The 17,632-nt window shown below is 39.1% G+C and overlaps 1 protein-coding gene across 2 annotated transcripts in view; it reads left to right on the top strand.

Moving 5' to 3' along the window:
- The window catches only part of CDHR1 (cadherin related family member 1), a 230,466-nt gene that overhangs the window by 180,173 nt on the left and 32,661 nt on the right, over positions 1-17,632 (top strand). For both annotated transcript variants that reach the window (XM_073685967.1, XM_073685968.1), the window contains exon 15: positions 15,631-15,859. In XM_073685967.1, coding sequence (XP_073542068.1) covers positions 15,631-15,859 — 229 coding nt within the window. The remainder of the gene's footprint in view (positions 1-15,630; positions 15,860-17,632) is intronic.

Here is a 17,632-nt window from a genome sequence, read left to right as displayed (position 1 = left end):
TATATAAATGTAAAGCAAAGTTGCATATGAAATATAGGGTACTTAGTGAACTATTTTTGTTCAAAAAAAGTATACAAGCCGTCCCACCAGCGACAAGGTGACCCTAAATTTTGACGGTCCTACACTGTCTAAATTAAAAACCTTACTGTATATCAAAGTCGAAGTAATGCATATAAAAGGGTAGACAAATAGAACTGGGTCCCAATATCAGACCACCTAAGCCCGTGGTAAGCTACATATATACTAACCAGCTCAACAAGGGGGATGCCACACCCCTAATTTGCACAGAATGCAAACAAGACAAAAAACCAAGCAATGTGAACTGAGGTCTAAGATGGTACACATGCAAGAAATAAGAGCATGTTCACACTAGCAAAAAGAAGCAAAACCTACAAAAGACAAAAAATCTATCTCATACCCTACCATCATTATATATAAATGTAAAGCAAAGTTGCATATGAAATATAGGGTACTTAGTGAACTATTTTTTTTAAAAAAAAGTATACAAGCCGTCCCACCAGCGACAAGGTGACCCTAAATTGGGACGATCCTACACTGTCTATATTAAAATCCTTACTGTATATCAAAGTCGAAGTAATGCAACCAGGTCCCAATATCAGACCACCTAAGCCCGTGGTAACCTACATATATACTAACCAGCTCAACAAGGGGGATGCCACACCCCTAATTTGCACAGAATGCAAACAAGACAAAAAACCAAGCAATGTGAACTGAGGTCTAAGATGGTGCACATGCAAGAAATAGGAGCATGTTCACACTAGCAAAAGGATGGAAAACCTACAAAAGACAAAAAATATATCTCATACCCTACCATCATTATATATCAATGTAAAGCAAAGTTGCATATGAAATATAGGGTACTTAGTGAACTATTTTTGATCAAAAAAAGTATACAAGCCGTCCCACCAGCGACAAGGTGACCCTAAATTGGGACGGTCCTACACTGTCTATATTAAAATCCTTACTGTATATCAAAGTCGAAGTAATGCAACCAGGTCCCAATATCAGACCACCTAAGCCTGTGGTAACCTACATATATACTAACCAGCTCAACAAGGGGGATGCCACACCCCTAATTTGCACAGAATGCAAACAAGACAAAAAACCAAGCAATGTGAACTGAAGTCTAAGATGGTGCACATGCAAGAAATAGGAGCATGTTCACACTAGCAAAAAGATGCAAAACCTACAAAAGACAAAAAATATATCTCATACCCTACCATCATTATATATAAATGTAAAGCAAAGTTGCATATGAAATATAGGGTACTTAGTGAACTATTTTTGTTCAAAAAAAGTATACAAGCCGTCCCACCAGCGACAAGGTGACCCTAAATTGGGACGGTCCTACACTGTCTAAATTAAAAACTTTACTGTATATCAAAGTCGAAGTAATGCATATAAAAGGGTAGACAAAAAGAACTGGGTCCCAATATCAGACCACCTAAGCCCGTGGTAAGCTACATATATACTAACCAGCTCAACAAGGGGGATGCTACACCCCTAATTTGCACAGAATGCAAACAAGACAAAAAACCAAGCAATGTGAACTGAGGTCTTAGATGGTACACATGCAAGAAATAAGAGCATGTTCACACTAGCAAAAAGATGCAAAACCTACAAAAGACAAAAAATATATCTCATACCCTACCATCATTATATATAAATGTAAAGCAAAGTTGCATATGAAATATAGGGTACTTAGTGAACTATTTTTGATCAAAAAAAGTATACAAGCCGTCCCACCAGCGACAAGGTGACCCTAAATTGGGACGGTCCTACACTGTCTATATTAAAATCCTTACTGTATATCAAAGTCGAAGTAATGCAACCAGGTCCCAATATCAGACCACCTAAGCCCGTGGTAACCTACATATATACTAACCAGCTCAACAAGGGGGATGCCACACCCCTAATTTGCACAGAATGCAAACAAGACAAAAAACCAAGCAATGTGAACTGAAGTCTAAGATTGTGCACATGCAAGAAATAGGAGCATGTTCACACTAGCAAAAAGATGCAAAACCTACAAAAGACAAAAAATATATCTCATACCCTACCATCATTATATATAAATGTAAAGCAAAGTTGCATATGAAATATAGGGTACTTAGTGAACTATTTTTGTTCAAAATAAGTATACAAGCCGTCCCACCAGCGACAAGGTGACCCTAAATTGGGATGGTCCTACACTGTCTAAATTAAAAACCTTACTGTATATCAAAGTCGAAGTAATGCATATAAAAGGGTAGACAAAAAGAACTGGGTCCCAATATCAGACCACCTAAGCCCGTGGTAAGCTACATATATACTAACCAGCTCAACAAGGGGGATGCTACACCCCTAATTTGCACAGAATGCAAACAAGACAAAAAACCAAGCAATGTGAACTGAGGTCTAAGATGGTACACATGCAAGAAATAAGAGCATGTTCACACTAGCAAAAAGATGCAAAACCTACAAAAGACAAAAAATATATATCATACCCTACCATCATTATATATAAATGTAAAGCAAAGTTGCATATGAAATATAGGGTACTTAGTGAACTATTTTTGATCAAAAAAAGTATACAAGCCGTCCCACCAGCGACAAGGTGACCCTAAATTGGAACGGTCCTACACTGTCTATATTAAAATCCTTACTGTATATCAAAGTCGAAGTAATGCAACCAGGTCCCAATATCAGACCACCTAAGCCCGTGGTAACCTACATATATACTAACCAGCTCAACAAGGGGGATGCCACACCCGTAATTTGCACAGAATGCAAACAAGACAAAAAACCAAGCTATGTGAACTGAAGTCTAAGATTGTGCACATGCAAGAAATAGGAGCATGTTCACACTAGCAAAAAGATGCAAAACCTACAAAAGACAAAAAATATATCTCATACCCTACCATCATTATATATAAATGTAAAGCAAAGTTGCATATGAAATATAGGGTACTTAGTGAACTATTTTTGTTCAAAAAAAGTATACAAGCCGTCCCACCAGCGACAAGGTGACCCTAAATTGGGATGGTCCTACACTGTCTAAATTAAAAACCTTACTGTATATCAAAGTCGAAGTAATGCATATAAAAGGGTAGACAAAAAGAACTGGGTCCCAATATCAGACCACCTAAGCCCGTGGTAAGCTACATATATACTAACCAGCTCAACAAGGGGGATGCTACACCCCTAATTTGCACAGAATGCAAACAAGACAAAAAACCAAGCAATGTGAACTGAGGTCTAAGATGGTACACATGCAAGAAATAAGAGCATGTTCACACTAGCAAAAAGATGCAAAACCTACAAAAGACAAAAAATATATCTCATACCCTACCATCATTATATATAAATGTAAAGCAAAGTTGCATATGAAATATAGGGTACTAAGTGAACTATTTTTGATCAAAAAAAGTATACAAGCCGTCCCACCAGGGACGCTTTTTATTAACAACACGTTTCAACACCATACCGGCGTCTTTTTCAAGTAAAAAAAAAGCAAATGTCTGGTTGGTGTTTTTATTTACATGAAAAAGACGCCGGTATGGTGTTGCAATGCGTTGTTAATAAAAAGCCTTTTCTTCATCATCATCTCTGAAGAATTGATTTAGTTCATCAGTGCAGCCCACTTACGTCTTCATCCAACTGGATCCATCATCTGGTGATGATCTCAGTTTCCGAACCGTATCAAATGGGGGACCCAACATATAACGTTGCAGTATGTCATATTACTGGAAGGGTTTATCTTAAAAAGCATATAACATCAGTAGTATTCAAAACATCTATTTTGAAGACAATATAAACACTGATTAACTGCAATGATTACAGTAGAAAGAAGTTACAAGACAGATTGAAAAGGAAGAGGATCAGTGAATATTATCCAAGTATACTAGATTAAATGTCCATTATAGGTGACATAATTTCAATAGTGTATATACTCACATAAATATATAAGCTATATAATACAATAGTATGAAAAGCTATAAACCTAAAATTACTGTAATATTATCCATATATAACGTGAACACCGGAGATGAGTGGAATCTTATGAGATTCTAATTTAATAAATCATGCATATTTTACTGGTAAATTCAATTTGCAGCAATTTTACTGGCGTGTGCACACCAATTGCCAACACGTGCTCATCAATTGCCGGCGTTTTCACACCAATTCCTATCAGTTCCCCACAATATTATTGCGGGAAGACGATGGGTTATCGCACCAGTTGCCATCTCAGCCTTAGGCCATGGCCCTACTATCAGTATTCGGTCAGTATTTTTTCTCAGGAGTGGGAGACAAAACCAGGTGAGGAACAATTAGAGAAAAGGAATAATAGAAACAAGTCACCAATTCTGCATTTATCACCCACTCCTGGTTTTGGCTCCCACTCCTGAGAAAAAATACTGAACGAATACTGACCAAATACTGATGGTGGGGCCAGGCCTTCGGCTGAGCTTCAGAGGAGAGCTGCGATTTCATTATATGGTGTAATATCATGTTACTGTAGTATATAGTATAAGTGATTAAAAGATCGCTGGTTCAAGTTCCCTAGGAGGACTAAAAAATAAAGTAATAATAAAAAAACTTTTTAAAAATATTAAAATTATACATTTAAATCGCACATCTTTTTCCCTTTACAAAAATAAGGAAATAAAAAAATGTTTTAAAATAAACTGCCTGATCTATCAAAATATCAAAATTATTTAAAACTTACATTCAAAAGGAAAAGGATCAATTTGCTAGGTGTGCCAATTTTGCCCTCAGATGGCTATGTCAACAGACAAATAAAAAAGTAAAAGAAATAATGGAAGGTATGAACTAAAAATGTCTGGGTTGTTAAAGAGTACCTATCTCCAATCTGGGGCTGTCTTTTTTTATTTAATAATAGAGCAGACGGCCCCGACCACACATATACTGCATGCCCCTAATATCCCCTGAGAGGATCTGACTTTCTAGCAAAAATTGGGCAAGAACTTCAGGTTGTTGGATGCCAATCACCAATCTGGGGCTGTGTACTCTTTTATTAAATAAAAAGTGTGACCCCAGATAGGTGATAGGGACTTTTTAAGAGATTAAATAAAATGAACACCATTTGCACTTCTGCTGTGATAAAGAGGTCATGTAGTTTAGAAGGTGTCACAAATTAGGGTATTTTATAACATTCAATATGAAAAAAAGCCAGCTCATCACTGCAGCGTAGAAGATCCAGTGTGGCCAGAACCAGACGTGAAGTAGTAGAAAGAAAAAAGAAAGAAATGTTCCAGCTCCTGGTAAGAAGCTAAAACTTTTCTTAAAACCCTAAAAAACGGACTCTGATGCCGATAGTTTCCGTTCACATGAGTCTAATAAACACAGTAATACATAAAAACCATCAAAAAATGTACAAGACGAGGTGGATTAAACGCAAAAACTGCCACGCATTAAAACTCGTCGAAAAAAAATTACATTTACTAGATATGAGCAATGTTTTCAACCTTTAGTCTCGGACTTTAACACCTGATCAGGTTAAACTCTTAACCTATGGACTTAATTTTGTGCCTGCGAAGGATTTTGACCGTTTTTCCACTATTTTGGACATTAATCGTTTTATACGTAATATTACCTCTAAGAAGCATTTTTGGACTGAATCGGATGATGTTAATAATGTGTGTCAAACTGATCTGTATAATACCACAATTTTGTGTCTGTGATCTCGTCTGGTTCCAATCCCACTCCACCATTGAGAAATGCTTTGCATGAACTAGCACATATGCTGGATGTTATTATTAAAATGTCAGAAAAAGGTGGAATGGTGTTTATTATGGATAATGACATTTGTAGGGCACAAATTGTACATATGCTTGGTGATTCTATCACCTATACTAAACTTTCTTACAATCCAACTGAAGGTTTTACAAAAACTAGCTGTTCAATTAATTCATGATGGTTTTATATCGGTCATATTTTCTAAAAAAAAACAGGTTGATTATTTGATTGCTACGGACCTGGTTATTCCAACATTGCACGCCTGTTTCCCCATTTTCCAGTACACTATATGGTAAAATCAATGGTTTCATTCAAATGGACAACTCATCCCGCAAAAAGCAAGCCCTCATATGGCTATAGTGATAGAAAACTAAAAACGTTATGGCTCTTAGGAAAAGTAGAGGAAAAAACGAAAGGGCAAAAATGGAAAATTACAAGGTTTTTAAGGGGCCGAAGTGGTTACCGCACATGTTAAATTATTTTATATTTTGATAGATAGGACTTTTATGGATGTGGCAGTGCCGAAAATGTTTGTTTATTTTCTTAATGTCTATTTCTTAATGGAAGAAAAGGATTTGACATTCTTAGGTGTTTTTAGTTGTTTTTTTACTTTTATTGGGGTTTTTTAGTCAACTTATGTTACTTGAAAATGCGATAATCTGCTCGATTGTTCTATATACTGCAATACAGTATTGCAGTATTTGACTAAAATGGTCTCCTATGAAGTCCTTCAAAGGATTAGCAACATGGAAGCCATGGGGGACATCAGCAGGCCCATGGCTGCAATGACAACCCATCGGCGCCCCATGATTACGTTGAACGGGGAGGGAATGGACACCCAGAATAGTATGAGCTGGGAACCTTGCCTTTTAAATTCAGCTGTCATAAATTAACTACTGTATATATGAGGTTATCTTCTTACCTCTGGTCGCTACTGTTAGAGGCAGATGATGACTGTGTAACACAGATGACATTGGCCAAATATGGAGCAGGTCCTGAGCCCGCTAATAAAAATACACATTCATACTGTATATATGGCGGATGCCAAAAAGGGTTTAATGAAGTACTTTACAATTAAGTCTGGATTTTATGTGCAGAATTGATGTTCTATGTGCATATAATTTATAACTGGACTTTGCAGGGGTTTTCCTGTTGTCTTTTAAGTGCAGAATACTTGCGCTATTTTCAGTCTCAGGTCCGAAGACCATATTGGACTTTGTGTAGAGAGAATATAAAATTAGCATTAAGCTACAGCTAGAGTTATGTGCTTGACAGGTGGAGAATATGAATATTTATCCATCAGCTCGCTATGAATGGCCTGTCTTTCCATATTTATGTATAGAGACCTGTCAATTATAGATGGACTTTTCCCTTAAATCTATGTTTTCTTTAAAACATGCCAGTGATTCAAAGTTAAACATAGCTGATCAGTTTCTTTGGATGTCGGTAAAGGGTTTGTACCCCAATAGGAGATATCTTAAAGGTCTTTATCATAGGATAGGAGATAACTTGCCGATTGTTGGAGTCCCATTGATGGGAACCTCACTGTTCTCAATAATGGGGCTCTGCTGTGCCCATCTACTGTACGTGGAGCAGCAGTTATAAAAGCACAGCACTGCTTCAATCATTATCTATGGAATTGTCAGATATAGCATAGGACTCAGCAAACAGCAAGTTACGACCTATCATTTGCATATGGATAATTCAACATCTTGGTTCAAACAATTTAACCCATACTCTCTGCAGTTAATGCGGCATAAACTTTGTGATGGGCTTAAAGAAACAGTGGAAATCTGCAATCGCACAGTCCAACAGGAAACGTGGACCACATTGATAATGCCCACATACCAGTGCTCTTCAGTAGCAAAAAAGTAAAAAGAGAAAATAATTTTCATTAAAACAAGGTTTGGTTTTCTTACTAGCACATGTACCACACTGCTATTCGCTGGTGACTGAAATTTATTTTCTCACTAAAACCTTTCTAACAAGCTGTTAATTGGATCAGAGTGGAGGGAGGCTGTCTACGCAGCTGGAATGCCAATAACCGAATATGACAGCTGCTCCAACGACATACATGGAAGGGAAGAGCAAATAATTGTGGCAATTTATTCTGATTTTCTCACTTTTTAAAGGTGGGAAAACTAAATATAGTCATGCTGTTTTTTTTTCTTTCGACATTAAACATTGTGTTAATGTAATTTAGCGTGCACAGGAAGTCAGTAGGGCGACGAAGCATCTGAAAATGTCAGCGTTTCCAAAAAGTAATATTCAACTAATTCTTTAAATAATGTTTTGCATAAATCTCCAAAATAATAATACTCACTCATGTAGTTATGTTGGCACGGTTGGCAATACAAAATTTGCAAGCAGGGGTCTTATCACTTCACACCTTGTCCATGGTACAAAAAAAAAATCATTAGTATTAATTAAAAATGTAATTAAAAATCATTATATGAGAATAAAAGATTTTGAAAAAAACAGAAAAATAGTCAGCAGGCACATGTGCCTTTTTCTATTAGACATTTTAATCCAGACATGTTTCTTAGTGACATGGCCTACATGTAGCACTGCTAACTAAGTAATATAACATGTAGCTAGAGCTGACTACAGCACACAAGGTGTGTACTTTCCAAAATAGAGTCACTTATAAGGGTATGTGCACACTTACAGGAGCCGCCTGCAGCCCTGACACAGCGGAATAGCCGCCGGCGGCTTCTGCTCATTTTATGCAAATGAGCGGCGCCATTTTTTTCCCTGCAAAGTGGGACATGAACCTATGTGTCGAGGATGGGTGTGTTTCTTGTGCTTTAACAACAGGTATAGTGACACTAGCCCCCGTCCTCGGCATGCATCATCATCAGCACTTCCAATTCTGTCCCTTACCACAGCCTTATGCATATTCTAATTGGATGACTAATTCAATCCAGAAAAAAAAATTTGAACCATTTTTTGGAGTTTTATGTACCACCATAATGTAACACTAAGCACGTTAAACTCTATGGATGACTAATTGAATCCCCAAAAAATTTTTAATGTTTTTTTTGGAGTTTTATATACAATTGTAATGTTACATTAATCACATTAAACTTTATATATGACCAATTCAATCCAGAAAAAACATTTTGAACATTTTTTGGGAGTTTTATATACCACTGTAATGTGACACTAAGCACAGTAAACCGTACGGATGCAAAATATAGTCAATTTTTTCACCCCCCCCAAAAACAAATTTGGTCACCTGCAGCAGCTATATATTTAGCAATGGACTGAAAAGCCATATGCCCTGCCTAGAGGCTATATTCAGCAACTCTCCCTGCTCCTGCAGCTCTCCCAAGGCTAAATGCAGAATGTATCTGATACAAACAGCAAAGCACAGAATTAGCCCTTAGAAGGACTGTTAGTATGATGGTTCAGTATCAGCACCAGTATTACCATTAGAGGACTCTGATTCGCGAAACTGTGCACGCACAGACCTGGACAACTACTCTCTCCCTCAAATCACAACTAACCCTGAGTCGTGCAAGGGTGTCACTGTGCTGAGCATGGCGGTGCCTTTCCTTTTATAACATCTGATGAGGTAATGCGGCCAGCCAATCACAGTAATGCCACTATCAAGATAGCTACGGCATTACAATGACTGGTAGGCAATCTCTGGATGTTTATTGGCTAAGTAACAGGCGCCAAACATGTGGGGCAGGGATTCGAGCTTAATATCTGAGCATCAGTGAAGGCTCATCGAGTGCCGAGCACATCCGAGTACCCAGATACTCGAGTAATATCCGAGTATCTCCGAGTACATTCGCTCATCCCTAATCATAATTTCTCTCAGCAGACGAAAATTTCCTAGCAAAAAATGCACATGGTCACAAGTTGGTCAGAAATTTGGAACCTTGAAACACAACAGCCCCTACCTTAACCTCTGAGGCATCCACCTCTATGATTTCTGGAGATCAGGATGGATCAAAACTGGAGCGCACATTAAGCACTCCTTTAATTTATCAAAGAAGCCAATAACATCCAATGACCAAACTTAAGATCCGCCCCATTATGTGTAAGGTCAGTAAGAGGTTTAAAATCTGAGAAAAACCCTGATAAATTTTCTACAGTAATTGGCGAATCCTAAAAATCACTGCATTGCTTTCAAGTCAAGAGGTTGAACCCAATCAATAAAAGCTTACACCTTCCCTGGGTCCATCTTAAACTCTTCAGATGATACAATGAACCCCAGGAATGATATTTCTTGAACAGAAAAAATACATTTTTCTAATTTAGCAAACAAAGAATTTTCCCTGAGTTTCTGCACAACAAACCAAACGTGCTCATAGTGTGAATCCAGATCAGGTGAAAAAAATAGAATGTCATTAGGGTATACCACAATAACACTTCCAATAATATCAGAAAAAATGTCATTTTGCAGGTGCATTGGTTAACCCAAAAGAAATGACAAGTTTCATTATTATTTTAGGCACCTTCACCTTATTGGAGGTGCCTGTGCAACATTGTAAGTTTGTTTCTAACACGCTTGTTAGTTCTCCGGTCCCATTGCTTTTATTCCTGTATACCTGCCTGTCTATCAGTCGTGCCTGCCTGCATCTGCCTACCAGGATACCAGTCGTGTCCGGCAGTACCTGCTTGTGTGTTTGTCGTGCCAGTCACTGTACCAGCCACACCAGCCAGTGCTTGCCAAATTTACCAGTCCTGGCCATTCCTGCCTCTTGTCCCTTGGGATTCAGCTGCCATCCACACAAGGTCAGTTCTGGTGAAGCACCTGGTCCTGCCTCCCTCATCTCTTCTCAGATCGCGGTATTGTCAGCCGCCGTGCATCCGGGTTGGACTTGATGAGGCACTAGTCACACGCCTCCAGAGGCTCTCCTCGAATCATTGCACAGTGGTTCCACCACCCAGTCCGTTACAACCTGCATCTTTGTTTTTCACAAAATAGTGACCCACAGCTACAGGCGAGGAGGGAGGACGAATATGACCCTTCCCTAAACTTTCTTTTTCATATGTATTCATGGCGGCACGTTCAATTCCTGACAAATTTTACAGGCAATCTTTAGGCAATTTGGCATTAGGAAAAAGATCTATGGCACAATCTTAAGGACGATGGGAGGTATTATCTCTGCCTCTTTTTTCGAGAACACATCTCCAAAGTCTTTCAGTTACGCTGGCAGACCCTCCAGACTAGTGGAGCAAATTTTTACAGAACTGAGACAATTCTTTTGACAGTGGGGACTCCATTTAAAAACATCCTTCTGACCCCAATCAATAACAGGATAATGAATACGCAGCCATGGAAATCCCAACATCAACCCAGCAGGTAAATTATCCAACACATAGCAAGAGATGGACTCAGTGAAGAGTTCCCATTTTAAGTGTGAATACCAGCTGTTCAAAGTTCTGAAGTAATGGTGTCCTGTCAATGGTGACAATTTGAATGGGTTTATCCAATCTAACTGTCCCTAATCCTAATTTAAGAGCCAGTCCAGAATCAATGAAATTGGCGGCAGACCCACAATCAATGAAAGCAAGAGCAGATAAACACAGGTTCTGAAAACAAAGTTTCACGTTCAGCAGTAGGAGTAAAAGGGTGCCTGGAAGTATTGGTGACCTTCTCGCCAATCACCCATGTTTAGACTTTTCCCAATGGCTTGCTGGCTTGAGCGTGTATCGAACAGTCCTTGAGAAAATGTCCAGCACAACCACAATAAAATCAGAGTCCGAGATAAAGGCGACGCCTCCTCTCCACAACCCGAGAGTGGGCTGCGCCAACCTCCATTGGTTCCATGTCTGGTGGGTGGACAGACTCGGGCAGGATGACCAAAACCTCCCATCGTTCATCATGTCTCTCCTGAATTCTGCAATCCATTTGAATGGCCTGAGTCATGGATGGCCTCCTCAAAAGAACAGGTTGGAATATGCAGAGCCAGAGCATTCTTAAGAGTATCCAAAAGGTCATGGTGAAACTGACACCTGAGAGCTGCATCATTCCACAGAACATCAGAGGACCATTGCCAGCACTCAGAACTATAGTCCTCCCCTGCGTCAGGTTCATGATCTGTGACTCTGTGACCTGGACCCTGTCAGATTCATCATAGATCATCCCTAAGGCGTCAAAAAAGGCATCAACGAAAGACCGCTTCGGGGCTAGTGGGGGCAAAGAGAATGCCCAAATCTGAGGACCCCCTCACGATAGGGACATGATTATTCCCATCTGCTGGGACTCAAACAATCAAGGATGACAATAATATTCAACACAACTGTGCTATATACAGTTCCTTAAAAAAGTATTCGTGCCCCATGAACTTTAATACATATTTTCATGTTATACCCACAAACTTAAATATGTTTTATTGGGATTTTATCTGATATACCAACACTAAGTAGCAAGTATTTGTGAAATCTAAAGGAAATGATACATGGTTTTCTAAATATTTAAAAAATATAAATCTTAAAATTGTGATGTGCTATTCAATTCAGCCCCCCCCCCCCAAGACAATACTTTGCAGGACCACCTTTTACTGCAATTACTGCTGCAAGTCTTTGGGGGTATGTTTCTACCAGCTTTGCACATCTAGAGGCTGAAATTTTTGCTCATTCTTCTTTGCAAACTAGCTCTAGTTCAATGAGATTGGATGGAGAGTGTCTGTAAACAGTAATTTTCAAGTTTTGCCACAGATTCTCAATGTGATTTAGTTCTGGACTGTGACTGGGCCATTAAAACACATGAATATGCTTTGATGTAAACCATTGCATTGTAGCTCTGGCAGTATGTTCTGCTGGAAGGTGAGCCTATGGCCCAGTCTCAAGTTTTTTGCAGTCTCCAACAGGTTTTCCTCCAGGATTGCCCTGTATTTAGCTCCATCCTTCTTCCCATCAACCCTGATCAGCTTCTTTGTCCCTGCTGAAGAAAATCATTCCCACAGCATGATGCTGTCACCACCATGTTTGACAGTGGAGATGGTATTTTTAGGGTTATGTGCAGTGTTAGTTTTCTGCCATACAATACATTTATTTAGCCCATAAGGTCTACTTTGGTCTCCTCTGACCAAAGCACCTTCTTCCACATGCCATGTAGGGGACACTGCTAGCATGTGGAAGAAGGTGTACCAATAGCTTTCTCTTCTGCTTCTCTTATTGTTTCATTCATTCTTAGGATTTGTGCACACGTCAAGTATTTGGTTGCAGATATACCTGCAAGGTTTCTGCATCTCTTGGCAGCAAAAACGCTGCGAAAAAAAGCGCGTCTTGCCACAATTTTGATGTGGTTTTGGTGCGTTTTTGCATGTTTTTTTTTATTCGTTTTTGTGCAGCAATGAATGCTTTTTGGAGCTAAATAAAGATATTTGAAAAATGAAATGTGGGACATTGTTTTAACCCTTGGATTACCGTTGGACCTGGGGTGAGTATATTGGTTAATTTAAATGATTAAAGAATCTGTCTGTTGAGGGTGCTTGGTTTACACCTCTTCATCACTATACCTTGAGCTTGGTCAAGGAATCAACGAATATGAAGTGTCATTTCTGGGACAGCTGAGGGCTGCCATTTTTAGCCTAGGAAGGGGCCAATAGGCCAACATGTTCCCTGGCTATTATTAGTTAATTATATTATTATTGGTTAGCCCCTACGTCCCCACGATCAGGAACCAGCAGCACTTTGGACGCAGCATATTTTCACTGCATCCAAAAAACTGTGTTCTAATGCCGCACTTGTTTTGTCAGTACATGCGGATCTATTACTTGTAATGACATTTCAATTGGTCAAAATTTGCAGAGGAGAAATTGACATGCTGCGGGTGAGTTTACAATTACAGTGGCCATGGGATTTCTTATAAATGAAAGAAAATGAAGAATTTAATTAAAAAAATGGTGCTGGCTCCAGTGTCATTTTCATAACCAGCAGAGGGAAAGCAAACCACTGAGGGCTGATTTTTCTAGCCAGGGAAGGTGCCATTAGCCAAAAATGTTCACTGGCTATTAATAACATCTCACAGCTGTTTGATTATCCTTTACTGACTAGATTACAGGGGGACCCCAAAAAATATTGATGTAGGGTCACCCTATAAAATCTAACCAGAAAAGACATGGATACTGGCCCCCTCCCAGGCTTATAATATCAGCCCTCAGCGGCCCCATAAATGGCACATCAATAAGATGATTAGCCATGCTCTTCCCACTTTCCCTGGTGCGGTGGTAAGTGGGGTAATAGGGTTGGGGTTCATGTCAGCCTTTTATTTGCAGCTGACATGAAGACTAGGTTAATAAAGGAGGACGTAAATAAGACACCTCCATTGCTAACCCCATAGTCAAGGTTTTGAAATAAACACGGCCTGAAAAAATCATTTATTTGAAATAAAAGTCCCCATGATTTTAATAATTTATTTAAAAATAAAAAACACCATATACTCACATATCACGTCATCTGCTGAAGCCATTGTCCCCTGTAAAAAAAAACCCTGAAAATAATAAATAACAAAAATACTCACCTAATGCCTAATCTGCTGAAGCATTGTGACCTGAAAAAAAACAAAAAGAAAAACACCCATAATCCCTCACTTGTCCAACGTGATGACATAATCCAGAGTGTCCCACGAAGATCAATGTCACTTCTAGAGCAGTCACAACAGCAATCACTCCTGATGTGTAATCACTCCTGTCAGTGTACAGCGCTGAGCTGCCAGGACAGAGGTCACATGAGTTCATCAGCTGGTGATCAGCTGATGAGGTCCAGTGACCTCATTTACTGCACTGCTACTTGAGAACTTTCTTACGCAGCATCGGTGCAGTAAGTGAGGTCACTGGAGCTAATCAGCTGATAATCAGCTGATGAACTCATGTGACCTTTGTCCCCGCAGCTCAGCGCTATACACTGCCAGGAGAGATCGTGCTCCTGTCAGTGTATAGCATGCTGCCAGGTGATCAGATCTCCGTGAGACACGGGATTATGGTGGATAGGTGAGTATAATGTGTTTTTAATTTTAACGCTCATTTATTTTAACTTTTCTTTCTTCACTGCGAGCATGGACGCAGGCTGATGACTGGTCCCGTCTGCAATTGCTATTGTCAGTGGCAGCAGCCGAAGGGTGATGGGAGGAGCAGTGTCTCATCAGCCAACGCCTGTCACCCACGGTCAATTCTTTGTTTTTGCCGCGTTTTTGACCCATTGACTTTAATTGACTCAGTCAATTACACAGTAAAAATCCACAGCAAATCCGCAAATATTTTTATATCTGCGTGTTTGCTGCAGATTTGACTGTCTCAATTGAAGTCAATGGGTGAAAAACGAGTCAAAAACACACAAAGAATTGGCATGCTGCAGATTTAAATGCAATGACAATCCTGAAAGGAAAATTCATGAACATGTGCACAGCACTTCAGAATTGTCATTGCATTAGTTGGCACAAGGATTCCCTAGCGGTTTTGGCCCATTTCTGTGCAGAAAAACGCCACAAAAATGCACCAAAAATGCACCGTGTGCACATAGTCTTAGGATTCCCAATGTTATACTCCATCACTATTATGTTATATGGCCCGGAAACCCACTTCAGCAATCATCAAATCAGCCACAAATAAAAGCCTGGTGTAAAAGAACGACCTTACCAAATAATTTTTTCTTTAAAATAATTTCCAAGTCCATTTTAGAGAAAAAATTACTGAAATGTGCTGATGAGATGAAAGTAATCCATATGCTAGTAATATGAGATAATTCTTAGTTATGCTTGAACCTAGGCAGACATCACCACTACATACTTCTAAAATAAGAGGCGTCTGCCTGAGCAAAATAATGCTGATAAATTGCTATATTAGATGAACATTACTCCTAGAAATCACAATTGGCAGGTTAAATAAATTGTCTATTTTTTCTCTGCAGCTTTCTTATTCATCCTTCAACTGGAATTATTTACACCCAACCTTGGGCCATCCTGGATGCTGAGGAAAACTCAAAGTATAACTTTTATGTCAAAGCTGAAGACACAGAAGGAAAATATAGCTTAGCTGAAGTCTTTGTTACTGTTTTAGACATTAACGACCATTGCCCAGAGTTTAATGAGAATATTCAGGAAAGGACTATGGTTATTGGCAGCCCTGTAAAAATAGAGGTAAGTATTTATTTATAAAACTGCACTCGTTTTGGTGGTTGTCTTACTCTTATTCATAAAGAATGCTACTGCATGGCATTGCACTGTCTCTTATGTGAATATGTCTTTTCCATTCTATCTGTGCAATGCATAGGACACTTTATAGAGGAGGAGGCTCTGAGCTGGGGAATATAGCGTTTTTATTCAGGATTTTCATTGAAAAAAATCTTGAAAAACTACAGAGATATCTCTGCTTCCTCTACACATACATTGCCAATTCACATCTTTTTCTGTATGGGAGGAGAAAGTAGAATTGTGCTAGCATCACATTTGTATTTCGGCAGTAATGTGATGTAATATGACATAGGGGTCAAAAATGTATGCAAGCGTATGCCAAATGACGAACTATGTCTGAATTTTGACATATACGTCCATCTACAGTACAGACCAAAAGTTTGGACACACCTTCTCATTTAAAGATTTTTCTGTATTTTCATGACTATGAAAATTGTACATTCACACTGAAGGCATCAAAACTATGAATTAACACATGTGGAATTATATACTTAACAAAAAAGTGTGAAACAACTGAAAATATGTCTTATATTCTAGGTTCTTCAAAGTAGCCACCTTTTGCTTTGATGACTGCTTTGCACAATCTTGGCATTCTCTTGATGAGCTTCAAGAGGTAGTTACTAGAGATGAGCGGTGTTCGACTAGAACTGTTCGCCAATCTCAAATTCGAGCTGTTTTGGGCGGTGTTCGAGTTGTTCGACGAACCCGAACGATTTGCAAAAAATTCGGCTGTTCGAGGTTATGTTCGATAACTGTTCGTGCACCAAAAGCGTGTCCTGCATGTCTGGCGCTATTTAGAGCACCAATCATACAGGGATTGTCTGCCACTCACTGTAATGCCACAGCCATGGTGGTTGTGGCATTACAGTGATTGCCCAAATCGATGGGAACAGTGCCAACAGTGAAACATGAAAAGCCGGCAATTCATCAGCGGCATACACCGGTACCCGACAATTTAGAACCGAAAGAATAGAGCTTCACACATAGATTAGATAGATAGAAACATGTCAGTCACACATATAAGAAGCACAGTGACAGTGTTGCTTACTGTACTTGTCATTTAGTGTAAAGGATTTATCAAAAAAAATAATAGTGTTTTCATGCACCGTCTCTTTAAAAAAGCCGGCCGGCAATTCAGCAGCGGTACCCGACAGTTTAGAACAGAAAGAATAGAGCATCACACATAGATTAGATAGATAGAAACAGGTCAGTCACATATATATGAAGTACAGTGACAGTGTTGCTTACAGTACTTGTCATTTAGTGTAAAGGATTTATTAAAAAAAAATAATAGTGTTTTCATGCACCGTCTCTTTAAAAAAGCCGGCCGGCAATTCAGCATCTGTACCCGACAATTTAGAATAGAAGGAATAGAGAATCACACATAGATTAGATAGATAGAAACATGTCAGTCACATATATATGAAGTACAGTGACAGTGTTGATTACTGTACTTGTCATTTAGTGTTAAAATAAAGGATTTATTTAAAAAAAAATTGGCGTGGGGATCCCCATAATTTTAGGCTCTAGCGGAGGTTAACCAGACGGCTGGGGCAGATGTTTGAAGCCTGGGAAGGGGGTAATACCCACGGAGCTTCCCAGGCTACTAATATCAGCCCCCAGCGGAATACCTAGCCTTTACTAGCTATTAAAATGGGGGACCCCCCAAAAAAATGACGTGGGGTCCCCCCTATTTTAATAGCTAGCAAAGGCTAGGCA

Source organism: Phyllobates terribilis, unplaced genomic scaffold (assembly GCF_046119375.1).
Source record: "Phyllobates terribilis strain yellow unplaced genomic scaffold, ASM4611937v1 Scaffold_5__5_contigs__length_657084704, whole genome shotgun sequence".
Taxonomy (NCBI): Eukaryota; Metazoa; Chordata; class Amphibia; order Anura; family Dendrobatidae; genus Phyllobates; species Phyllobates terribilis.
Note: the sequence above shows the minus strand (reverse complement) of the source record. Positions and strands in the feature narration are given on the sequence as shown.